Source organism: Anolis carolinensis, chromosome 4, assembly GCF_035594765.1.
Source record: "Anolis carolinensis isolate JA03-04 chromosome 4, rAnoCar3.1.pri, whole genome shotgun sequence".
NCBI classification, from domain to species: domain Eukaryota; kingdom Metazoa; phylum Chordata; class Lepidosauria; order Squamata; family Dactyloidae; genus Anolis; species Anolis carolinensis.
In genome coordinates, this window is record NC_085844.1 from 251,902,629 (window position 1) to 251,924,781 (window position 22,153).

At 44.7% G+C, this 22,153-nt stretch overlaps 1 protein-coding gene across 1 annotated transcript in view; it reads left to right on the forward strand.

Moving 5' to 3' along the window:
- LOC100553275 (bactericidal permeability-increasing protein) overlaps positions 1-21,679 on the forward strand; it is a 46,476-nt gene extending 24,797 nt beyond the window's left edge. The window contains exons 10-15 of the mRNA XM_062979202.1: positions 11,337-11,504; positions 12,562-12,629; positions 14,018-14,060; positions 14,334-14,397; positions 18,211-18,287; positions 20,176-21,679. Coding sequence (XP_062835272.1) covers positions 11,337-11,504; positions 12,562-12,629; positions 14,018-14,060; positions 14,334-14,397; positions 18,211-18,287; positions 20,176-20,214 — 459 coding nt within the window. The 3' untranslated portion in view covers positions 20,215-21,679. The remainder of the gene's footprint in view (positions 1-11,336; positions 11,505-12,561; positions 12,630-14,017; positions 14,061-14,333; positions 14,398-18,210; positions 18,288-20,175) is intronic.
- The last annotated feature ends 474 nt before the right edge of the window (positions 21,680-22,153 follow it).

Sequence of the window (22,153 nt, forward strand, 5' to 3'; positions counted from 1 at the left end):
TGCCCGCGTAGTAACTTCGCGGAGTCAATTCGTCAGCCTACGGAGCGAGTTGTGTCTGGACAGCGCGCTCCGATTCAAGCCTCGCTCCTGCCCAAGCCTTGCCTTGCTATCCAGCCTTCGCCTTGCTTCCCAGCCTTTGTTTATCTGCGGACCTTGCCTTGTTTCCCAGGATCGATCCTTGCCTTGTTTCACGGATTTTACCGAGTTATTCCACGGACCTTGTTCTTGTTCTTAGTTACCTTGTTCCACGTTCAAGCCTTGTTTCAAGTATCAAGTTATTTCCTAGCCACGCTCAAGTTTTATTGGACTAAAGGACCTTGTCATCTCCCCTCACTTTGCTTGGCAAAGTGAGTGTTTCGGTTATTGGATTACAACTTTGGACCTTAATATTTCTTATTTGACATTGCTTTTTTGGACTAATTCTGGCCTTTCCTGAAAGGTCTAATTCTGGACTATTTTCTACACTTGTTTTTATTAACTTTATATATTCCTTCAATAAAGATATTAGATAGATTCTGGCCTCGGTGTATGGTTATTGGTGCTCTGCAGCCTGGGTCGTGACAGTTTGACTCCGCCACCCTAAGCACCAATTAACCTCGGCCAGAATGTCCACCGGAGCCGTACCTGGGCCGAGCGGCCAGCCGATTACCTACACCATCGACAAGGAAGAGGTGGATCGCATCCGCGACAGACTCAACGCCCAGGATGGAGAAATAAAGGGCTTGCGGGAGCGCGGAGTCCGCCTCCCGGCCATGGCGTTGCCCACCAAGTTTACTGGAGAAGCTTCTAAGGTTCATGTTTTCCGTCGCCAATGTCAAGCTTATCTAGAGGCCCGAGATGCCGAGTTTCCCCAAGAAGACATCAAAGTGGCGTGGGTTTACAGTCTTCTAGACGGGCCAGCGGCCAATTGGGCGACGGCACTGTACGATCAAGCCTCTCCACACCTAAGATCAGCGCAACACTTCTTGGACCACCTCAAGGAGACTTGGGGAATCGAGGACAATTTGGAGGCAGCCGGTCACAAACTCCGTCGCCTTTTCCAAGGAGACAGACCTATGTCTCAGTATATAGCCGAGTTCCGAGTGCTGGCCCACAACACCGGCTGGAACGATGTAGCCCTCAGAGGACAATTCCGGGAGGGTCTCAACATTGAAATGCTGGAAGAAATCTCCAAGGTGGACCCTCCCCAGACCCTCGAGGCACTCATTGATCAATGTTTACGGGCTGAAGTCATGATTGCCAACAGGAAACAGTGGGTTCGAGGCCAGGGCAGTAGAGCCGGGGCAAAACCCCCCGCTCCCGCCAGCGTTCAGCCACGACCAGTGTGGAGACCCCCACCGCCAACCCCATACCCCAGAGGAGGCGAGGAGGTGCCGATGCAGTTGGGCAATGTACGTCCCAGACTAGATGCCGCCGAGAAGGCCCGTCGTCAACGCTTAAACCTCTGCTGGTACTGCGGGAACGGGGGCCACTTCGCCAGAGAGTGCCCAGCCAAAGGGAAGCCGGCCGCCCGTCTTGCGGCGGCGTCCTCCACGGAGACGAAGGCGTCTGAGCCGACTGGCACACAGCCGGCGGGGGAAGCCAACGACCGGGTGTAGAGAGGCTCGCCAACCCGGTCAAAAAATCCATCCAAGAGCCGCCAACCGGGGTCCTGTTCCTTCTCGTGGTCACTTTATGGTCAGCAAAAAGGGGACCCGTCATGATCCACGCTATGATAGACTCTGGAGCTACCAACAATTTCATCGATAGAGAGTATGCCGACTCTCTGGGATTACAATATCATGATTTCAAGAATGCCCGTGTGGTGCAAGCCATAGACGGCCGCCCCCTCAAGACGGGCCCCGTAAGTCAGTGGTCGGAACCCACCAGGATGTGGATAAGGGAACATATGGAAGAGATTTCCTTCTTTGTTACCGAGGTTCCCCATTTTCCTGTGATTTTGGGAATTCCATGGCTGACTCTCCACGACCCTAACATCTCCTGGTCCAACAGAGAACTGCAGTTTGCTTCACCGTACTGCCAAAACCATTGCCTCGTAGCCAAGGTATGCCATGCCACAGACACCGAGCCCATCATCACCTTGCCAAAGAAGTACTCCGAGTATTGGGATGTATTCAATGAGAAAGAAGCCGAAAAATTACCCCCACATAGACCTTATGACTGTGCCATTGACTTGGTGGAGGGGGCCCCGATTCCGCGAGGGCATCTCTACTCCCTGACTGAACCAGAGCAAGAAGCTCTCAGGGAATTCCTAGAGACAAACCTTCGCAAGGGATTCATCAGACCCTCTCAATCCCCAGCCGCCTCCCCAGTGATGTTTGTGAAGAAGAAGTCAGGGGAACTACGCTTGGTGGTGGACTACAGAGCATTGAACAATATCACCAAGCGGAACAGCTATCCCCTGCCCTTAATCTCGGATCTACTGGATCGGCTTCGAGGAGCCAAGGTTTACACCAAGCTGGATCTTCGGGGGGCTTACAACTTAGTTCGCATCAGGGAAGGGGACGAGTGGAAGACCGCCTTCCAGACCAAATTCGGATTATTCGAGTCCCGAGTTATGAATTTCGGTTTATGCGGAGCTCCCGCAACGTTCCAGCATTTTGTCAATGACATTTTTCAGGACTATCTAGACAGGTTCTTGATAATTTACCTGGACGATTTTTTGGTGTTTTCTAGATCACAATCAGAACATGAGAACCACGTCAAAATGGTGTTACAACGATTGCGGGATCATGGACTTTATGCCAAGCTGGAAAAATGCGCCTTTGATCTACAAGAGGTAGATTTCCTTGGTTACCGCATCTCGCCTCTAGGGCTTTCCATGGATCCAGCCAAGGTTTCAGCAGTATTGGAATGGCGGGCGCCAACTAACAAGAAAGAGGTGCAGCGTTTCTTGGGGTTCGCGAACTATTACCGCAAGTTCATTCCAGATTTTGCCCGCTGGTCCGACCCCATCACTAGCTGCATCCGTGGAAAGCAGCCTTTCCGCTGGACTGATCAAGCAGAGAAAGGGTTCCAGCAACTAAAGAAACTATTCACCTCCCAGCCAATTCTACAGCACCCAAATCCTGGAACCCCTTTTGTTGTGCAAGCGGACGCCTCTGATGTGGCAATTGGGGCTGTACTCTTACAACCGGTGGGAGATCACCTCCATCCCTGTGCCTTTTACTCTCGTCAACTAACCACACCAGAGAGAAATTACACCATTTGGGAAAAAGAACTACTGGCCATAAAGGCAGCCTTTGAAACTTGGAGACATTGGCTAGAAGGGGCCAAATTTCCCATTGAAGTCCACACTGATCATCGTAATCTAGAACATCTAAGAACTGCCCGCAAACTAAATCAGAGGCAGCAACGTTGGGCTTTATTCTTTGAACGTTTCAACTTCCAGATCCATTATGTGACCCCAGCCCAAACCAAGCAAGCAGACGCCCTGTCACGTAAACCGGAATACGCTGCAGGACGCAAGGAGACCTTTGAATCCCAACTGCTACAACCCGAGAACTTTGCCACGCTCACGGTGGGGAACACCAAATCCATTCCCATTGGTTCAACTTCCCCTACTCCAGGACCCATCTGTGCTCAAGAAATCCGGGCTAGTCAGCAAGCAGATGCCTGGGCGCAGGACCAACTTCGCCAAGGTCTGCATTTTCCCTTTTCGCTTAAAGATGGACTGCTATGCTATAGAAATCATGTTTATATCCCACCCGGACCGGGCAGGGAGAAAGCGCTTCGTCTGTGTCATGACTGCAAACCAGCAGGGCATTTCGGACTATTTAAAACCATGCATCTGATCCTAAGGGATTTTTGGTGGCCCAAGATCCGCAAAGATGTGGAAAAATATGTCAACACCTGCCCAGTATGCCAGCGCTCCAAGATAAGAAGGGAGAAGCCCTCAGGGCTTCTGCATCCCCTTCCTACCCCATCTCGGCCATGGGAAATAATTTCTGCGGATTTCATCACTGACCTACCACCTTCCTGTGGATTCACCACGATCCTAGTGGTGGTGGACCTTTTCACCAAGTTAGCCCATTTCATTCCCTGTGAAGGTCTTCCCACGGCCAAAGAGACTGCAGATCTATTCCTTCAACATGTTTTCAGACTACATGGATTGCCCAAGAGTTTAGTCACAGACCGTGGATCTCAATTCACCTCTCGTTTTTGGAAGGCACTACAAAAACTATTGGGCATAGACTCTCGCTTATCTTCAGCTCATCATCCCCAAACAGATGGGCAAACGGAGCGCACCAATGCCACTTTGGAGCAGTATCTTCGCTGTTATGTAAACTATCAACAGGACAATTGGGCTTCTCTGTTACCACTGTCTGAGTTTGCCTACAACAATGGAGTTCAAGCTTCTACAAAAGAAACGCCGTTCTTTGCAAACTACGGCTTCCATCCACGTTTCTTCCCCCCTGTCATTGAAACTTCAGAAGTTCCCGCAGCAGAGGATTGGCTGCAGGAACTCACAGCGGTGCAACAACTTTTGCTCCAGCAACTGGACCAAGCCAAGGAGGACTATAAACGCCACGCTGACAAACATCGCCAGCCGGGCCCCGAAATCAAGGTAGGAGATCGGGTTTTCCTGTCCACTCGCTTTCTGCCCTCCCACCGCCCTTGCCGGAAGTTAGATGCCCGTTTCATTGGCCCCTATCCAGTGGTGGCGCAATTAAACCCCGTGACTTTCAAACTCCAACTTCCGCGTTCAATGCGCATTCACCCAGTGTTTCACCGTTCCCTGCTCCTTCCGGCGGATGGTGTGCGTCCTGATTCAGACCAACCGCCCCCCCCTCCTGTTTTGATGAATGGGGAGGAGGAGTTCGAGGTTGAGGACATTTTGGATTCTCGCTTTCATCGCCGCCGCCTACAATATCTCATTGACTGGGTGGGTTTTGGCCCTGAGGAACGCTCTTGGGAAGACGCCTCCACAGTCCATGCTCCTGATCTAACCCGCCGCTTTCATCAGACCTATCCCGCCAAGCCGCGACCTCGCGCCTCGGGGAGAGGGCCCCAGTTTGGGAGGGGCCTTGAGGAGGGGGATAGTGTGATGACCCATGGGCCTTGTAGTCCTGCTCAGGACATTGTAATTCCTGATGAGGAGGAAAACTTGGGTTTTTTACCTTTCCAGTCTGAACTGGATTCCTCTCAGCCAGATCTTTCCCAGGCAGATCTGGGAACCTTGCACCTGCAAGAAAGTTGTCTCCCAGAAGTATGTCAAACAAGCCCAGAGCCTACTTCTCCCGTGTTCTTGCGCCGGGAGTTTTGTAAACAACAGAGAAGTTTGGAATCAGCTTCGCGCAGGAGTGCGAGGATAGCAGCTAAGAATGTGGCCAATTAAGACTGTTTCTCGTGAGAATCTTTAAGGAGTTTAACATCTGGCCTCAGAGGTTAGCTTTCGCTTCTGTTTCCCAGAGAACTGCTTCGGTGAGAAAGTTAGACTCTATATAGGTGTTTTGCCCGCGTAGTAACTTCGCGGAGTCAATTCGTCAGCCTACGGAGCGAGTTGTGTCTGGACAGCGCGCTCCGATTCAAGCCTCGCTCCTGCCCAAGCCTTGCCTTGCTATCCAGCCTTCGCCTTGCTTCCCAGCCTTTGTTTATCTGCGGACCTTGCCTTGTTTCCCAGGATCGATCCTTGCCTTGTTTCACGGATTTTACCGAGTTATTCCACGGACCTTGTTCTTGTTCTTAGTTACCTTGTTCCACGTTCAAGCCTTGTTTCAAGTATCAAGTTATTTCCTAGCCACGCTCAAGTTTTATTGGACTAAAGGACCTTGTCATCTCCCCTCACTTTGCTTGGCAAAGTGAGTGTTTCGGTTATTGGATTACAACTTTGGACCTTAATATTTCTTATTTGACATTGCTTTTTTGGACTAATTCTGGCCTTTCCTGAAAGGTCTAATTCTGGACTATTTTCTACACTTGTTTTTATTAACTTTATATATTCCTTCAATAAAGATATTAGATAGATTCTGGCCTCGGTGTATGGTTATTGGTGCTCTGCAGCCTGGGTCGTGACACATTCCCTGTATCGACCCAACTCGTAACTCTATCGAAAAAAGAGATCAGATTAGTCTGGCATGACTTGTTTTTGGTAAATCCGTGTTGACTATTAGCAATGACCGCATTTGTTTCTAAGTGTTCGCACACCACTTCCTTAATGATCTTTTCCAGAATTTTGCCTGGTATTGATGTGAGGCTGACCGGACGGTAATTGTTTGGGTCGTTCTTTTTTCCCTTCTTGAAGATAGGGACCACATTCGCCCTCCTCCAATCTGCTGGGACTTCTCCCGTTCTCCAAGAACTCTCGAAGATAATTGCCAGTGGTTCTGAAATAACTTCCGCTAGTTCCTTCAGTACTCTTGGGTGTAGCTGATCTGGCCCTGGAGACTTGAATTCGTTTAGAGAGGCCAAGTGTTCCTGGACAACTTGTTTCCCTATTTGGGGTTGGATTTCCCCCAATCCTTCGTCCATTCCGTGTTGCTGGACAGGACTACAAGGCCCATGAGTCATCACAATAATCCAGTTCAAAGCTGGGATCAGATCCTGGGTTACAGGGTAATGTAGATCCAGCTGCCTTGAGATGTAGAGAAGGGATGATGGACACATGGATCAGGACTTGATAAGGGAAAACACCAGGAACAGCTGGGAGGCTGACAGAATGGAGAAGGGCGGCTGGAAGGATAGGCAAGAGCAATTATTTTTTTATTACTTTTTAAAATTTTATTGTATGTTGTTTATGAGCAGAAAGCAAAAATCAAGTACAAATAGTACAGTAATTAACAAAAACAGTAAAATTACATCATCATATCAAACCCATACCCTCCTTCCCCAAACCCACGAACCCACTGCCTATGACTTCTGACACTACTCAATATGAATCTTGTCGGGGGTTAATTAGCTGCGAACCACCCTGATTAATTGGTTAGTCAGGCCTCTCACCAATCCATCCTCCATCAGACTTTGTAAGCATCCGGCTAAGCAGCACCGACAAACAACACCACAGTCATTATTCAGCTGTTCACAGCGGTTCCAAGGCTTTATTATATATACAAACTATATACAACTACAAAGTCCATCGCTCATAGGACCCATGCATGTCCTCTCTCTTTGCTGATCGTCTGCGAAGCTCTTCTGCCAGCAACTCCCACATTCCATAGCAGAATGACGAATGTCCTGTCTGCCCTTCTGAGATTGGAAGGCTTGACCTATTGGCTAGGCAGGCTATCATTCAAGCTGGCCTGCCATTAACCAGTGTGCTGCTGGAAAGCATGCCGGAATACACAGTTGCAAAACTCCAACAGCAAAACACTTGATTCAACATTTCACACAAAATACACCAACAAATCTTATTAAAATCTCCACTTATATCTGTTTTAATAACCCATCTTGCAGCTACTTCAAAGTCTTGCCAAATATCCAAAAGCCAGCCCCCATTGGGAAAGAAAAAGGGAGGGAACTGGATTAAATTTCTTCAACCTTGAAGCCCTGGACTTATCACAGTGACAGACAGATAAGAATTGTAATATAAATAACAGTTGGCATGAAACAGAAGACTTTGGATAAGCAGTTAGCCAGGCTAGGACTGAACATAAGCTCCATCTAGTGGCTTGTGGTTTTATGATTTCATTGTACTGAATAGAACCAAAATAAAGACTTTGGCTTCACTTACACTGCCTTATAATACCATCTGAAACTGCATTATATGGTCAGTGTAGACTCATATAATGCAGCTAAAACTGCATTATATGACAGTGTAGATGGAACCTTTGTTACTTGTTATTATGGTTTCAAGGTTCCACTTCCTATGGAGGAGGGCCAACGAGCGACAAGGACATGGAGATTCCTAAAAAGGCGTACTCTCTAGAAATCTCTAGGCTCTCCAGCATGATCCTACAATCAGCCTCTGGATAAAGTTGACCATAGAATTGCACTGGAGGACATAGAAATTTCTAGAGAAAACATTTGTAATCAAATCCATGAAATAACCAAAACTGCAAAAGTCAAATCTGCAATTGCAATGAGTTGATTGTATTTCTTCCTTGTTTTTAGAATGCTTTACCCTGTCCTATCTATTAGTCTAACTTTTCCAAGCTGTTGGAAGACCTGGGACACCCTTTTCTCGCTATGCTTTTACAATGTGATAATAAAAGGACAAGAATGGGGTTGGGAAAAAAGGAAGAGAAACAAACAAATTTGCAAATGGCAGTCGCAGAATATTAACAATCATTTTGCAGATCCAAATGCCCCAGAGTAGCGTCGTGATTTTAGTAACTGCAACAAGGAATTGCAGAGCAGATTAAAAGTATGGAATATTTCCTCCATATGCAGCCAGTCAAATTAAAGCTGCATTAAATAGCGTTAAAGTTTTTCCCTGGTATTTAATGTGATGATCTGGGGGGCCAGATGGCGAAGAATCCTCATTTACCGATAAAATAGAAGCATGCCAGATATCCGAAAATGTTTCTTCCTTACTAAGCCTCCAGCCATTAGAGTTTCCACGTTGGTTTTTCTAAGAATGAAGTTTCTCAGCTGAGGATTTTTCCTCCATCTGGCAATTTCAATACAGGATAAAGCCAACAGCTTTGATGTAATAAGCTACCTGCTCTGCTTTGCCAATTTCAGGCCTTTCAAAGGGAAATGGGTTGGAACTGGTTGCGCATTTGCAAAATGGAAGGTGAAACATAGTATCCTAGAGGTTTTTTTGTTGTGTCAGAAGCAACTTGAGACATACTGCAAGTTGCTTCTGATGTGAGAGAATTGGCTGTCTACAGAGACGTTACCCAGGGCATGCCCAGATGTGTTACCATCCTGCTGGGAGACTTCTCTTATGTTCTCGCAAGCTAGAGCTGACAGATGGAAGCTCATCCATCTCACGGATTCGAACCGGCAACCTTCAGGTCAGCAACCCAACCTTCAGGTCCACCGTCCAGCTGGCACAAGGATTTAGCCCATTGTGCCACCATGGCTCCTTATCCTAGAGTTGGAAGAGACCCTTAAAAACCATCCATTCCAACTTCATTTTTCTTGTAGGAAAAACCAATCCAAGCCCTCCCGATTGATGGCCATCCAGCCTCTGCTTAAAAAACCACCAGAGAAAGAGACACGTATCACAGTCTCCTACCAAACAGCTCTTACTGCCAAGAAGTTCTTCCTAATCTTTAAATTGAATCTCTTTTCCTGCAGTTTGAATCCAGTTCTGCATTGTGTCCCAATATAAGAAGCACTAGAAAACCACCTTATCCCTTCTTCAATGGGATGTCCTTTCAAACATTTAAACACAACTCTCAACGTGTTGTCGAAGGCTTTCATGGCAGGAACCACAGGGTTGTTGTGTGTTTTTCGGGCTGTATGGCCATGTTCCAGAAGTATTCTCTCCTGCCGTTTCACCCACATCTATGGCAGGCATCCTCAGAAGTTGTGAACCTCACAATCTCTGAGGATGCCTGCCATAGATGTGGGTGAAACGTCAGGAGAAAATACTTCTGGAACATGGCCATACAGCCCAAAAAACACACAACAGCACAGCTCTCAACCTTCTCTTCTCCAAGCTAAACATGCCTATATCCATGTATTTCACTTCTGTTAGATAGATAATGCACCGTTAGACAGGAATGCATTGGCTGTAACCCTATTGTGTAAAACTGGTGTAGAAATACAGTTCTAATGGACATGTGGTCACAGACCTGCTGCATCATTAAATAGCTTAGGGGACAACTGAGTCAAGAACAAGTGACATTCATGATGAGGGTTGCATCATTCCTTTTTGTCCCTGGCTGATGATGACATGTTCTTTTTCTTGGCTCTCATCTTGCCATCTTTCCATCATGCTGTACATTTGTTATCTGTTGCTCATCATGAGTAAATCTTTGTATATGCCATTGACTGATAGGAGATCAGGGGATCCTAATTTCTGTGTATATATTTGTACATAGAGCAACATGTCAAGATTAAAGGCCTCCTGTTAGTTTGGATGAAAACTGAATCAGAGTTTTCTGAAACAGTGAGCAGCACAAGGTCAGACAGCACAGTTACACTCTGCTAACAACTGATAAGTACTCTGCTATGTATGGGTTTATTTTTCTATCTTGCCTCTGAGACAATCAGTCTGGAGCACAGTGTATCTAGGGAATGCATGACTAGAAGGAAAATTATAAATAACTAGCTGTGCCCGGCCACGCATTGCTGTGGCATTGTCTGGTGGTGTTGGTGAGAAATTTGAGTTAGTGGTGGTATTGAATGTCTGTTGTATGGTTGTCTTTATGTTTAGTATGTACTAGAGTCAGGCCTCTCTGAGTATACAGCTATCCTTTTTCTATGTGAAAAAGATAAGCAAACACTCTAAAGGTTCCAAACATAAAAAGAGATGTGACATGTCAGGACCACAGAAATAGTCAGCCTCTGCAAACCTTAGGATTGTATGATGATGTTGTTATTATTATTATTATTATTATTATTATTATTATTATTATTATTATTATTATTGAGAGGCTGGGTGGCCATCTGTTGGGAGTGCTTGGATTGTGTCCTGCATGGCAGATCGTGGGAGGTGTTCGCTGGCCCTGATTGTTTAGTGTCTGGCATTCCCATGTTTTAAGAGTGTTGTTTTTTATTTGGTGTTGTGATTTTAAGCTTGTTAAAACATTAGGAGAGAGATTGTGTTGTTTGTCATGGTTCATAGCATATATTTCAAATATAGAGTATTAAAATGGGTTGGATATTGTAGAAGGTTGGAGTGGAGATAAATGATTTGGATGATGGGCGGGCGCTAGGACCCAGGGGACAGCTTTTTCCCATTGCCTGCCTTCCCTGTTGCCGGCCAGCCATTATACTTTTTGTTTCCCTCCCGGGCATGGCTCCCGATGGTGTGTTGTGGGTTCTCTCCATGTGGAGGTGCGTGAAGTGATTTTGTGTTGTTTCAACCTTAAGGCGTGGATGATGGGTTGTGTTGTCCAATGTCGAGGTTGGGGGCCCCGTAGTTTAGTTGCTTTGCTCGGTGCCGCGATTCCATCACTCTTTTATATATATAGATGCATCTATCTCATCTCGAAAATTTATTCTTCCTAAATTAAGTCCTTTCCATTTCTCTCTGCTGACATTCAACTGGATGGCCATCATTCGGGAATGTTTTGATTGTGTGTTCCTGCATATCAGTGGGTTGGCCTAAATTCTATTATTCTGTTATTCGTTTTGTTAGTTTTGACCCAGTTCTGTAATCTAGATGTCCCTTCAAATCTTAAGAGGCAGATCGTATTGTAGGGACCATCAATAGGATGAAGGCCAGAGTCAACCGGATGTGTAAACATAAACAAAATGTCTTCTTTACTCTCCATCTCCAGCTGGAAAAACTGTATCCCGATATGCTCATGATGCTCAAGGTTTTGCCCTCTGCTGCGCCATCATTGACCATTACGCCTGAAATTATGTCCTTGAGTCCAGACGTTGATGTCCAAGCCTTTGCCATTCTCCCAAACTCGACCTTGGCTCCTCTCTTCGTCTTGGACGTGGTAAGTTCTCCACAAAACCTCAACAGTGTCTACATTTTGGAACAGTTTCCCAACCACCAATGGTCTCCTCCATCTTCATCTGTTTCTTTGAGTGCATCGACACTGTGGTTGGACACCACTTTAAGTGCCATGGCACAATGCTATGGAATCATAGGAGTTGGAGATTTACAAGGTCTGTGTTGTGACTCAGCTGGAGCCTCAGAGTGACTCTGATGGGGATTATGGGATTCAGGTTCAAGACAATGGGATTCAGGTTCAAGATGACTCTGATGGGAATTATGTGATTCAGGTTCAGAGTGTTCCTGCTGTGGAAGATGAGGAACAGGGAGGCTTTCCCACGGCAGAGAATGGTGCTGATGATACTAAAGCTAGCCAGGTGCAAAGGGAAGACAGATCCCAGTCTGATCACATACAGACAGACGCTAACGCTAACAAGCTGTCTGGCCTTGACGAAACAGAATCTCTGGATTGAGCTGGTCGTTTGGAATTCAGGGGTCATAGAAGTGTTAGAATAGCAAGCAAGAGGGAGGTCAAAGGCCAAAGAAATGCCTTCATGCTATGCAAGAGGTATTAAAAGAGTGTGCTGAGAGAGAAACCTTTGTCAAAGCAACTTCTCGGTTGAGTCAAGAAGCAAGCTTTTCTTTTCCCGGATTATCTGCAGCCTTTGTGTGTTCATGTTTCTGGGACTTTGTCATGCATTAATGGAACCTTGTTTTATGCCTAATGTTTTCTTGGATTATTCTTTACAGCCTTGTTTTGCAACAATCTTTTGGAACTTTACTTTTGCTTTTAAATAACTATTTATTTCCTATTTCCTAATAAATTACAAAAGACTATAACCTATGTGCAGCCTGGTGTATTTAGCAAGATGAAGCTAACCTGAGGTGCGACAGTCTTGAGCCTTCTCTGGTTAAAAGTGCCGACTCCAGATCAAACAACAACTCCCAGGATTCTGTAGGATTGAGCCATAGCAGTTAAAGCAGTGTCAAACTGCATCAGTTCTGCAGTGCAGATACCTGCAAGCTAGCTTCACCTGCCTCTCTCTTTTTCTTTCCAGTCGACTACTATATCGGTCAAAGTTGCCATCAGCTCCACCAAAATCACTGGCTCCCTGCAACTTGGCAGGTAAGTTCTAGTGCATTGTCCACATTGGTGTTCCAACACCTACACACACACACAGAAAATACATCTTTGGTTGCATTTTTTTTCATGTCAGGAGCAACCTGAGTTGCTTCTGGTGTGAGAGAATTGGCTGTCTGCCAGGATGTTGCCCAGGGGACATTGCCCGGATGTTTTTGATGTTTTTACCATTTTTGTGGGAGGCTTCTCTCATGTGCCCGCATGGAGCTGGAGCTGATAGAGGGAGCTCATCCCCACTCTCCCTGGGTTGGATTTGAACCTGGCAGCCTTCAGGTCAGCAACCCAACCTTCAAGTCACAAGGCTTTAACCCACTGCGCCACCGGGGGTTGCATAATGTTACCATGAAAATGTACTGCCTTTGCTACTTGTTTATACATGGCTGGTGAATAAGGATGCAATTCTAAAGGAAGAAATGAACAATTATAGTTATTTTCTTCCTGCACTGAGACAATATTTCAAAAACACAGTTTTCAAGGACTATTGGCAATTCAGTAAAGTAAAAATTGTACAAAGAAACAGTGTTTCCTATACAGAAAATGTTTGTTATACAAGTCTACCTAATGTGTCAATTTTCCGCAGAATAAACTCTGAATTTTGAAAATTGTAGTCAGCCCAGGATTCCCTTTTTGTGGTGCATCTATACTGCAGAATTAATGCAGTTTGACCCCTCTCTAACTGTTTTGGCTCAGTGCTGTGGAATCATGGGAGCTGTAGTTTCCTAAGGTATTTAGCCTTCTTTGCCAAAGAGTGCGGGAGCCTCACCAAAACTACAACTCCCAGAAGTCTGTACCATGGTTCCATAGCACTTAAGTGGCAACAAACTGCCTTAATTACATATATAGTACTAGCTTTGCCCGACCACGTGTTGCTGTGGCTTATGGGAATCCTTTGTTGGCCAGATGGAATAGCAGTGAATAGCCTTGCAGTCTCAAAGCCTGGCTGTTTTCTGAAGTAGCTGGAGCTTTTTGTTGTACGAACGTAGAGACATGGATGAGGGGTTGTGCTGCCAAGTTTAGTGTTTCTGGGATGTGTAGTTTTGTTGTTTTGTCCTAGGCCGAAATTTCATTACCCTTTTATATATATAGATAGATGTACCCTTTGGTGCATCTAGGATTTCTTCACTCATGAAAAACATTTTAAAACATTTTTTCAATATTTTCAATATTCTTTCCAGTTCTGTGAGCTGTCATCTTTACAATACTATAGGTTTCTTGGATTATTATGCATGTACATGCCTGTTTATTTCATATAGGCTTGCCATTATACCATGAATTTTGCTCCTCTGAATTATTTCCACTCATTTTTTACCATTGACTCTTTATAATCTTCTTTATTTAGAAAGAGGCACTTATTTTCTTCAATTCCCTTGTAGATTGCAGCTGTCCTTGAAGCACTCAGACGTTGGACCCTTCTCGGTAAGAGCTTTTGGGTATCTCAGGGTGCATCTTCACTGTAGTATTACTGCAGTTTGACTTCACTTTAATTGCGATGGCTCAATACTACCTGGGAGTTATAGTTTGACAAGTTCTTGAGTATGGTGCCTGACCAAACTACAACTCCCAGGATTCCATAGCATTGAGTCACGGCAGATGAAGAGGTCTCAAACTGCAACCATTCAACAGTGTAGATAACTTGGTGTCCCTCTGAAACGTCTAATCTTGTTTTCCCAATTCTCTCCCAATCTCCAGGTACAATTCATGCAAACCCTCATCAACTTCTTTGCTGGAAGCATTCTTCTCCCCCAGATTAATGGTAAGGATTGTAAGGCAAATTGCTTTGTTAAATCTCTTCCCAACAACACCACAAAGCACACTTCTGTTATGCTTGTTTCCTAGGCTGCTTCTACACTGTAGGATTAATGCAGTTTGACACCATTTGAACTGCTATGGAATCCTAGGAGTTGTAGTTTCACAATGTCTCTAGCCTTCTCAGCCAGATTGGAGTCCCAGGAGGTGCAATGGGTTAAACCATTGTGCCAGCAGGACTGCTGACCTGAAGGTTGAGCTGCTGACCTGAAGGTTGCCAGTTCGAATCTGGGGAGGGCAGGTGAGCTCCTTCTATCAGCTCCAGCTCCCCATGCAGGGACACGAGAGAAGCCTCCCACAAGGATGGTAAAAACATCAAAACATCCGGGCGTCTCCTGGGCAATATCCTTGCAGACAGCCAATTCTCTCACACCAGTAGTGTCTTGCGGTTTCTCAAGTCGTTCCTGACATGAAAAAAAAGCCAAAGATTGCAAACTTCAGCTCTCCAAATTCCGTAGCTTTAAACCATGGCAGCCAGAGTGTCATGAAGACTTTTACAACAAAAGTTAAAACATCCTGCTCAGACTGAACAGAATATCCCACTTCTGACACCAAAAATGTTATGAATAACTTTTCAATAACTTTAAAGCATAGGTTCTTTTTATTGCAATTTCAGTCTGAGAGGTAGCAGAACAAAGAACATATTTAGACATACAAACATACAGATTCTATGCAACTACATTGGATTCACAAACAACCTACAGTTACATTGGCTAAGAAACAAACAAAGGGGGGGGGGGTTACATTTTCATTCTTCATTCACACACAACATGCATCCATCTTCATGCACACAAATATTACCATATTCTTTCTCCCTCCTTGGAGAAGCACCTGCTTAGGCCAGACCCAGCTTCCACTGCTGCCTGCCAAGACATAGTTCCAAAACGCCAAAACTTCAAAAAGACCATGACTTCAAAATGCACTCCTTCCTCTTTCCCTGAGAAAAAGAGGCCCCAAAGAGTGAACTGCTGAATCTGCTTTCCCAGAGCAGATCTGCCACTCCCAAGGACACCATCTCCACTGAGCATGGCGGGTGAACAGCGTCGCTGTCTGTCACACCTTCTGGACTCTCATAAGGTCACTTATATAGCAATATTTTGCTGATGATGTTGTCCCAAAGTTGCAAATGAGTGATAGACGTCTTCCATCCTGGAATGTCCTCAGTTTCCTGGACCAGATGTTGATTCCTCTTGATTGGTGTTAGCAAACACAAGCAAAAGTTCATCAAGTCAGCAAATGTTGACAGATGTTAACAGATGTAAACATTTCTCTTATCAGTCACAGTTCTTATCACAGTTTGCTGGGCAGGTCAACTGTTTCAGGTCTCGTTAGCAGGTTTTAATTACAATTCCTGTGCAGGTAGTTAATGGTTTGCAGGCCTCAAATTTCTAGCTCTCTTTCACTCTTCCATTCATATCACATATCATATATGCATATTTTGGTCACAAGAGTGGTGTCAATCTGCATTCATATTACAGTGTTCTAAACTGTATTCATCCCCCTCCCCCCCCCCCATAGGAAAGGGATTAATTGGGGAGCCGGGAATGAATACCTTTAATTTGGATTGCAATTTGCCAGTAAGTCTCTGGACAAAGCATGGAGACAAATATCACATATGTGTATTTATTATTATTATCATTTTATTATTACTATTTTACATTTAAATGCTTAATATATATTGCTACAAAACACAAATAACACACCAGAACACCAGTTGTCCTCAGTCACACACTCTTCTGCTTTGATCAGACCTCCTCACCTGAAATAGTCTTGTGTCCATTTCAAGAAGGAGATGGATAAGATGGAAAGTGTCCAGAGAAGTTCAACCAAAATGATCAACGATCTGGAGCCATGAATCCCTTTGAGGATCATCTGAGGGAGCTGGAGATGTTTGCCTTAGAGAAGGAAAGGGGACATTAGAGCCATGTTTAAAGATTTGAAATGAGATCCTAAGAAATTGCCTCCTGTGGACAGGTAGTCCACCTCCTTCTTGAATTGCTTTGTCCAGAACTGTGTGACAAATATGATGTGTGGACTGAATGAAATTGAATGAAATTTCAATTGGCAGACCTCAATTGAATGGCCCTTGAGGTCTCTTCCAACTCTATGATTCTATGCTTCAATGATTCTATGAAATTGTGACTTGAAGGTTGGGTTGCTGATCTGAAGGCTGCCAGGTTTGAATCCAACCCGGGGAGAGTGTGGATGAGCTCCTTCTATCAGCTCCAGCTCCATGCGGGGACATGAGAGAAGCCGCCCATAAGGATGGTAAAAACATCAAAAACATCCGGGCGTCCCTTGGGCAACGTCCTTGCAGACGGCCAATTCTCTCACACCAGAAGTGGCTTAGAGCTTCCTAAGTTGCTCCTGACACGAAAATAATCTATGAAATTGTATGAAAGGTGTAAGAATGGGGTTTGCCAAAGACTGAAGACACCATCCTGGAAAACTACAAAAGGAGGTGAAGAATTAATGAACTGCTGAGCTTCTGACATGACCAGAGACAATGATTAACTCTTGGGTTGAAAACAATATGTTTACATGGTCAAAGATTCTTTAAGTCAGGGGTCCCCAAAGTTTTAAGTGGAGGGCCGGTTCATGGACTCTAAGACTGTTGGGGGCCCGGATTATGATGATATAGTCCAAAGTTAGGATTGTTGTTGTTGTTTGCCTTCAAGTTGTTTCAGACTTAAGTCAACACTAAGTCTAAAGTTTAGGACAGGGAGGGCCACATCCGGCCCATGGCCTTAGTTTGGGGACCTCTGCTTTAAGTCAACACAACAGTTCCTTACATTAAGAAGAAGAGCCAGCATCACTTAAGAAAGAAACCAAAATCTGCCAGGAACTGGTGGAGCCGGCATGTTTTAGTTGCAAAACAACCTGTCAGTCATTTACAACATTTTGGAACAACAACAGCAGAAAATTGTTATGCAAAAGACCTTTTTACTATCCAAAAGTCTGGCAGACAGTGGGGTCTGGTCACCTACCGTTTTCTCCAAGGGACGGAAAGAGATTATGTTTCCACAGAATGGCAGATTTGCAGAGAATGCATGGAAGATGAATGAGTGTTAGAATACATGTGAATGTTTTCCCTTTTGTGTTTGTTTGTGTAACTATGACTTCTCTCAATAGGAACACTATTGATACAACCTAGAATCAAATTTGCTTTTTAGCTACCGCATCCCACTGTTGACTCACTTTCAGCTTGTGTTCTTCTCAGAGTCTATAGAGTAGATTTTGTGGCTGCGCTCCAATCCTTCTGTGTCTCTTTCCAAATCGCAAAACTATTCATTGAGATCTTGTATCAGAGTTTGCATAGCCTCAATGTCTAGATATGGAAGTTCAGGACTGCATGAGCCTTGCGTTGAAGGGCAGGGCAGTGAGTGGAGTGTGCAGCCAAGTGTGCAATTGAGTGCACAACCCAATGCTCATCCATGTGCAACCTCCTAGACATTTGCCTGCGCAATGATACTGTGAGCACAACTCTACTTCTGCAATCTCGAAAATAATGCATCGGATAAAAATGTCCACATGTATAAACACTCACAATATTTTGGCCATACAGAAGGCATTTCGAGTGCATGCTCTACTTGGAGGGCAGAGTTAAGGTCTTCTTTCTCACAGAACTTGGCCTGGGGGAGATTAAAACCTTGGCTTAAGCAAAGAAAGGTGCCAATCTGGAGATGGCCATTTCTGACTTGACTCCCATTAGGTTAGTCCTGTGCAGGTCTTGATAATCACTCTGAATGTTATTTTCCAGCCCGGCTGGCCGAGGGGTTCCCGCTTCCTCTCCTGGATCACCTGCAGCTTTCCAACCCAGTCCTTCAGCCTCACAAGGTGGGTCATTTCAAAGTCAACAAAAATATGGCTGATCAGTGAAATTTCCCTAAGGCTGCAGTTAAGAAAGATGTGCAGGAAAACTCCCTAAAAATGAGATCCATTATGTCAATATTGCAAAACATACTGGATGGGGGGAAACCCCAAATACATTCAATAAAATTATGATGATGACGATGATGCCACTGCTCACTGGCTGCCTTGGCTTTAAGATAATAATAATAATAATAATAATAATAATAATAATAATAATAATAATAATAATCTTTATTTATACCCCGCCACCATCTCCCCAACGGGGACTCGGGGCGGCTTACATGGGGCCATGCCCAGAACAATACAATATCACAAAATATAATAGAACAACAAATCATAGCACATTAAACAACACAATAAAAGAAAATATACACTACATTAAACAAGATCAAAGAACAATAAAACCAAGGGCAGGCCACATGATAAATCATGGCGCACTCATAAATTAATTTGGACTTTCATTAGTGCCAATGAAAATGCCACAAAATTAGCAAAATTTAAGTACTCTAGTGCCCCTGGTGGCGCAGTGTGTTAAAGCACTGAGCTGCTGAACTTGCCGACCGAAAGGTGCCAAGTTCAAATCCCGGAAGCAGAATGAGCGCCCGCTGTTAGCCCCAGCTCCTGCAAACCTAGCAGTTCGAAAACATGCCAATATGAGTAGATCAATAGGTACTGCTTCGGCAGGAAGGTAACGACACTCCATGCAGTCATGCCGGCCACATGACCTTGAAGGTGTCTATGGGCAACACCGGCTCTTTGGCTTAGAAATTGAGATGAGCACCAACCCCCAGAGTCACATGACTGGACTAAACGTCAGGGGAAACCTTTACCTTTACCCTAGTGCTTTTAGGGTAGAATTAATGCAGTTTGACACCTCTTTAATTTCCATGGCTCAATGCTGTGGAATCCTAGGAGTTGTAGTTTTTTGAGGCACCAGCCCACTTCAGCAAAGAAGGCTAAAGATCTTGCAAAACTATAGCCCCCAGGACTCCATAGTGCCAAACTGCATTAACTTTATAGTGTAGTAGATACTAGGGTTGTGCAATTCGGCTGGACCGCAATCCATTTTAGTATCCGAATTTTGGTGGATACCCAGATCCATTTTTGGGAGTCTCCTGAAATTGGCTAATGGAAAAAGATCTGGGAAGATCCAACCCATTGGCGGTAATGTGAAATTTACAAGGCTCCGCTTTCTGGTATTGGACTTAAGAATCCACTCTTTCTGGGATCCTTTCCTTTCTGGCTTTCAAGAAGATCAGGGTTTAAAAGCAAAGGGCTTAAGAAAACACCCGTCCTGGGATTCTTTCTCTTCATGTGTAGCCAAAAAAACCCCTAAAAGCCGTCATTTTTGACAGCTACTGTTCTGATGCGGCTGGGAAAAAAAGTCAATGTAGCCCATGTTGTTACGGGTGTCCGAAGCAGCCAAAGATTGTTTTTGAAAATAGATCCATGCACAACTCTAATAGATAGATTCTTAATCAAAATTATAAAAGATTAGAGGCTGTGAAAGGACACAAGAGCTGCCCAGAATCAACTTAAATTATTAGCCATTAGATCTGGACAAAAGTGAGGATCATACTTAATGATATGTGCATTTTTTAAAAAGATGAAGTGCTTCTTGAAATGAAGAAGGTTAATTTATCATAGTACATGATACACTCCAGTTGCACATTTTGCCTGTGGCGTGTTTTCTTTTGGGAGCAGTGGGATGAGCATTAATATAAACTGATGAAGGTTAACAAACCCATAATTGTTATTACCAAGAATGTTAATGCACTCGGAGGATTTCAATTATCTTTCCTTGTTTATCCAGTGGGGATGTTTCTAAATGTTTGCCTTTGTATCCTTGCAGGACTTCCTGCTCTTTGGAGCAGACGTTCAGTACAGCTAATGGCCAAGATGCAGAAGACAGAGAGAGAATAAAGAATATTTTTCCACTTTGATGTTGCCCCTTCTCTTGGTATTATTTTTGGCAAAGATGGAAGAGTTTTCTACCTGCCTTTTCTCTTGGAATTTGCTCCTGGGCTTGATTGTTTCTTGCATGCTTTCTGAATACAAGCACAAATCTTGCAGAAGGAAAAAAAACTGGTTAGCCAAATGCTTTTGCTTCTAATTGATGTTTTTCACGTTGGCATCAGAATTGGAGAAGATGGAAATAGGATTTGGACATTATCACATGCAGCTTCTAGCATGAGTTTGGAGCTCCCTGGCTATGACTGGAAACCCTTACCATTATATATATTCATTAACTGTATACAATTTCTGGATTCCAAAACTTCTCCACCTTGATTTGCATGATCCCGCCCACTGCCACTACCGTAACCCTTTCCTACCCTTTCTTACCCTTTCTTATGACACACAGTTAACAGAGGAATTGACCAGCGACTGAACAAGAGCTTTGGGGAGAATTCACCATGATTTACAAGAGTTGTACTTGAGCGACACCCAGACAGCACTGCAAACCCAACCAACGATGGATCTGGACCAAACTTGCCACGGATAATGGGACTTGCAGTACCTTCGCTGATACTGTGACCCCCACCAACAATGGATTGGGACCAAACTTGGCACAGAGAAGCCCCATGGACAACTGAACACACTACAGGGGTTTTTGTGAATGGACCTTGATTTTGGGAGTTATAGTTCACCTGATCCAGAAAGCACCGAACCCAGCTGATGTCAGATCTGGACCAAACTTGGTACACAGACCCAACACGACCAACTGTGCATATGGGCCTAGTTTGGCGGTGATTGACCTTGGATCTGGGAGTTGTAGTTCACCCTTATCCAGAGAGTCCTGAACCCAGCTGACAACTGATCTGGACTAAACCTGGCACACAACCCAACATGGCCATCTGCAAATACTGTCAGGGTTTAGGGGTGAGTGCCCTGGGAATCTGGGAGTTGTAGTTCACCCTTATCCAGACAGCACTGAACCCAACCAACAACAGATCTGGACTAAACTTCAGTGATATAACCTAACATCCCAAAACAAACAGTGCTTTCTTCTAATAACCCGGGCACCGCCGGATCCCCAAGCTAGTAGTCCATAAAAATAAGAGGAGATGCAAATAATACTTCACTAAAAGCTGGGTTGGCTGTGGGTAACTCACACTTGGGCTCGGACTGTGGCGCAGGCTAGAGAGCAGCTGCAATGAATCACTGCAATGAATCACCCTGACCAGGAGGTCATGAGTTCGAGGCCCGCTCGGAGCCTATGTTTGTCTGTCTTTGTTCTATATTAAAAGGCATTGAATGTTTGCCTATATGTGTAATGTGATCCGCCCTGAGTCCCCTTCGGGGTGAGAAGGGCGGAATATAAATGCTGGAAATAAATAAACACTCTCTCCGCTCTATATAGGTTTGCCTTTAGGTCAATACAAGCGAGAAATGATTTAAATGTACAGGAAAGCAAGAAAACTTCCTGTATTAAGTCTAAAACAATTTAGCTTTATTTATTCTGGGTTTTCCCCAAAAATGCAGCCTTACTGGGTTTTGCAATCAAGGAAATTGGCAGCATGCTTGGCTCTGCCAACGTTGGGTTATTCTTTTGTAAAAGTGGCTTTACCTACATACAGATCATGGGATGAGGATGGATTTGCTGCCAAGCGCATTCCTTGCACGGAAGACCAGGCGCCTTGCACACAGAGCGCAGATAACAAGATGAAAGGTGGTTCTGGTACAAGGAGACAGATGGAGAACCTCATCGAGAGCAGGAGCTGGTTAATTGCCAGGGAATCGTAATTCAAATCGATAAATATGATTTAGTAGATGCATTAAACAGCAGATGCTGACAAAGGAGAGGACACGCTGCTATTCTTCTGCAGGGA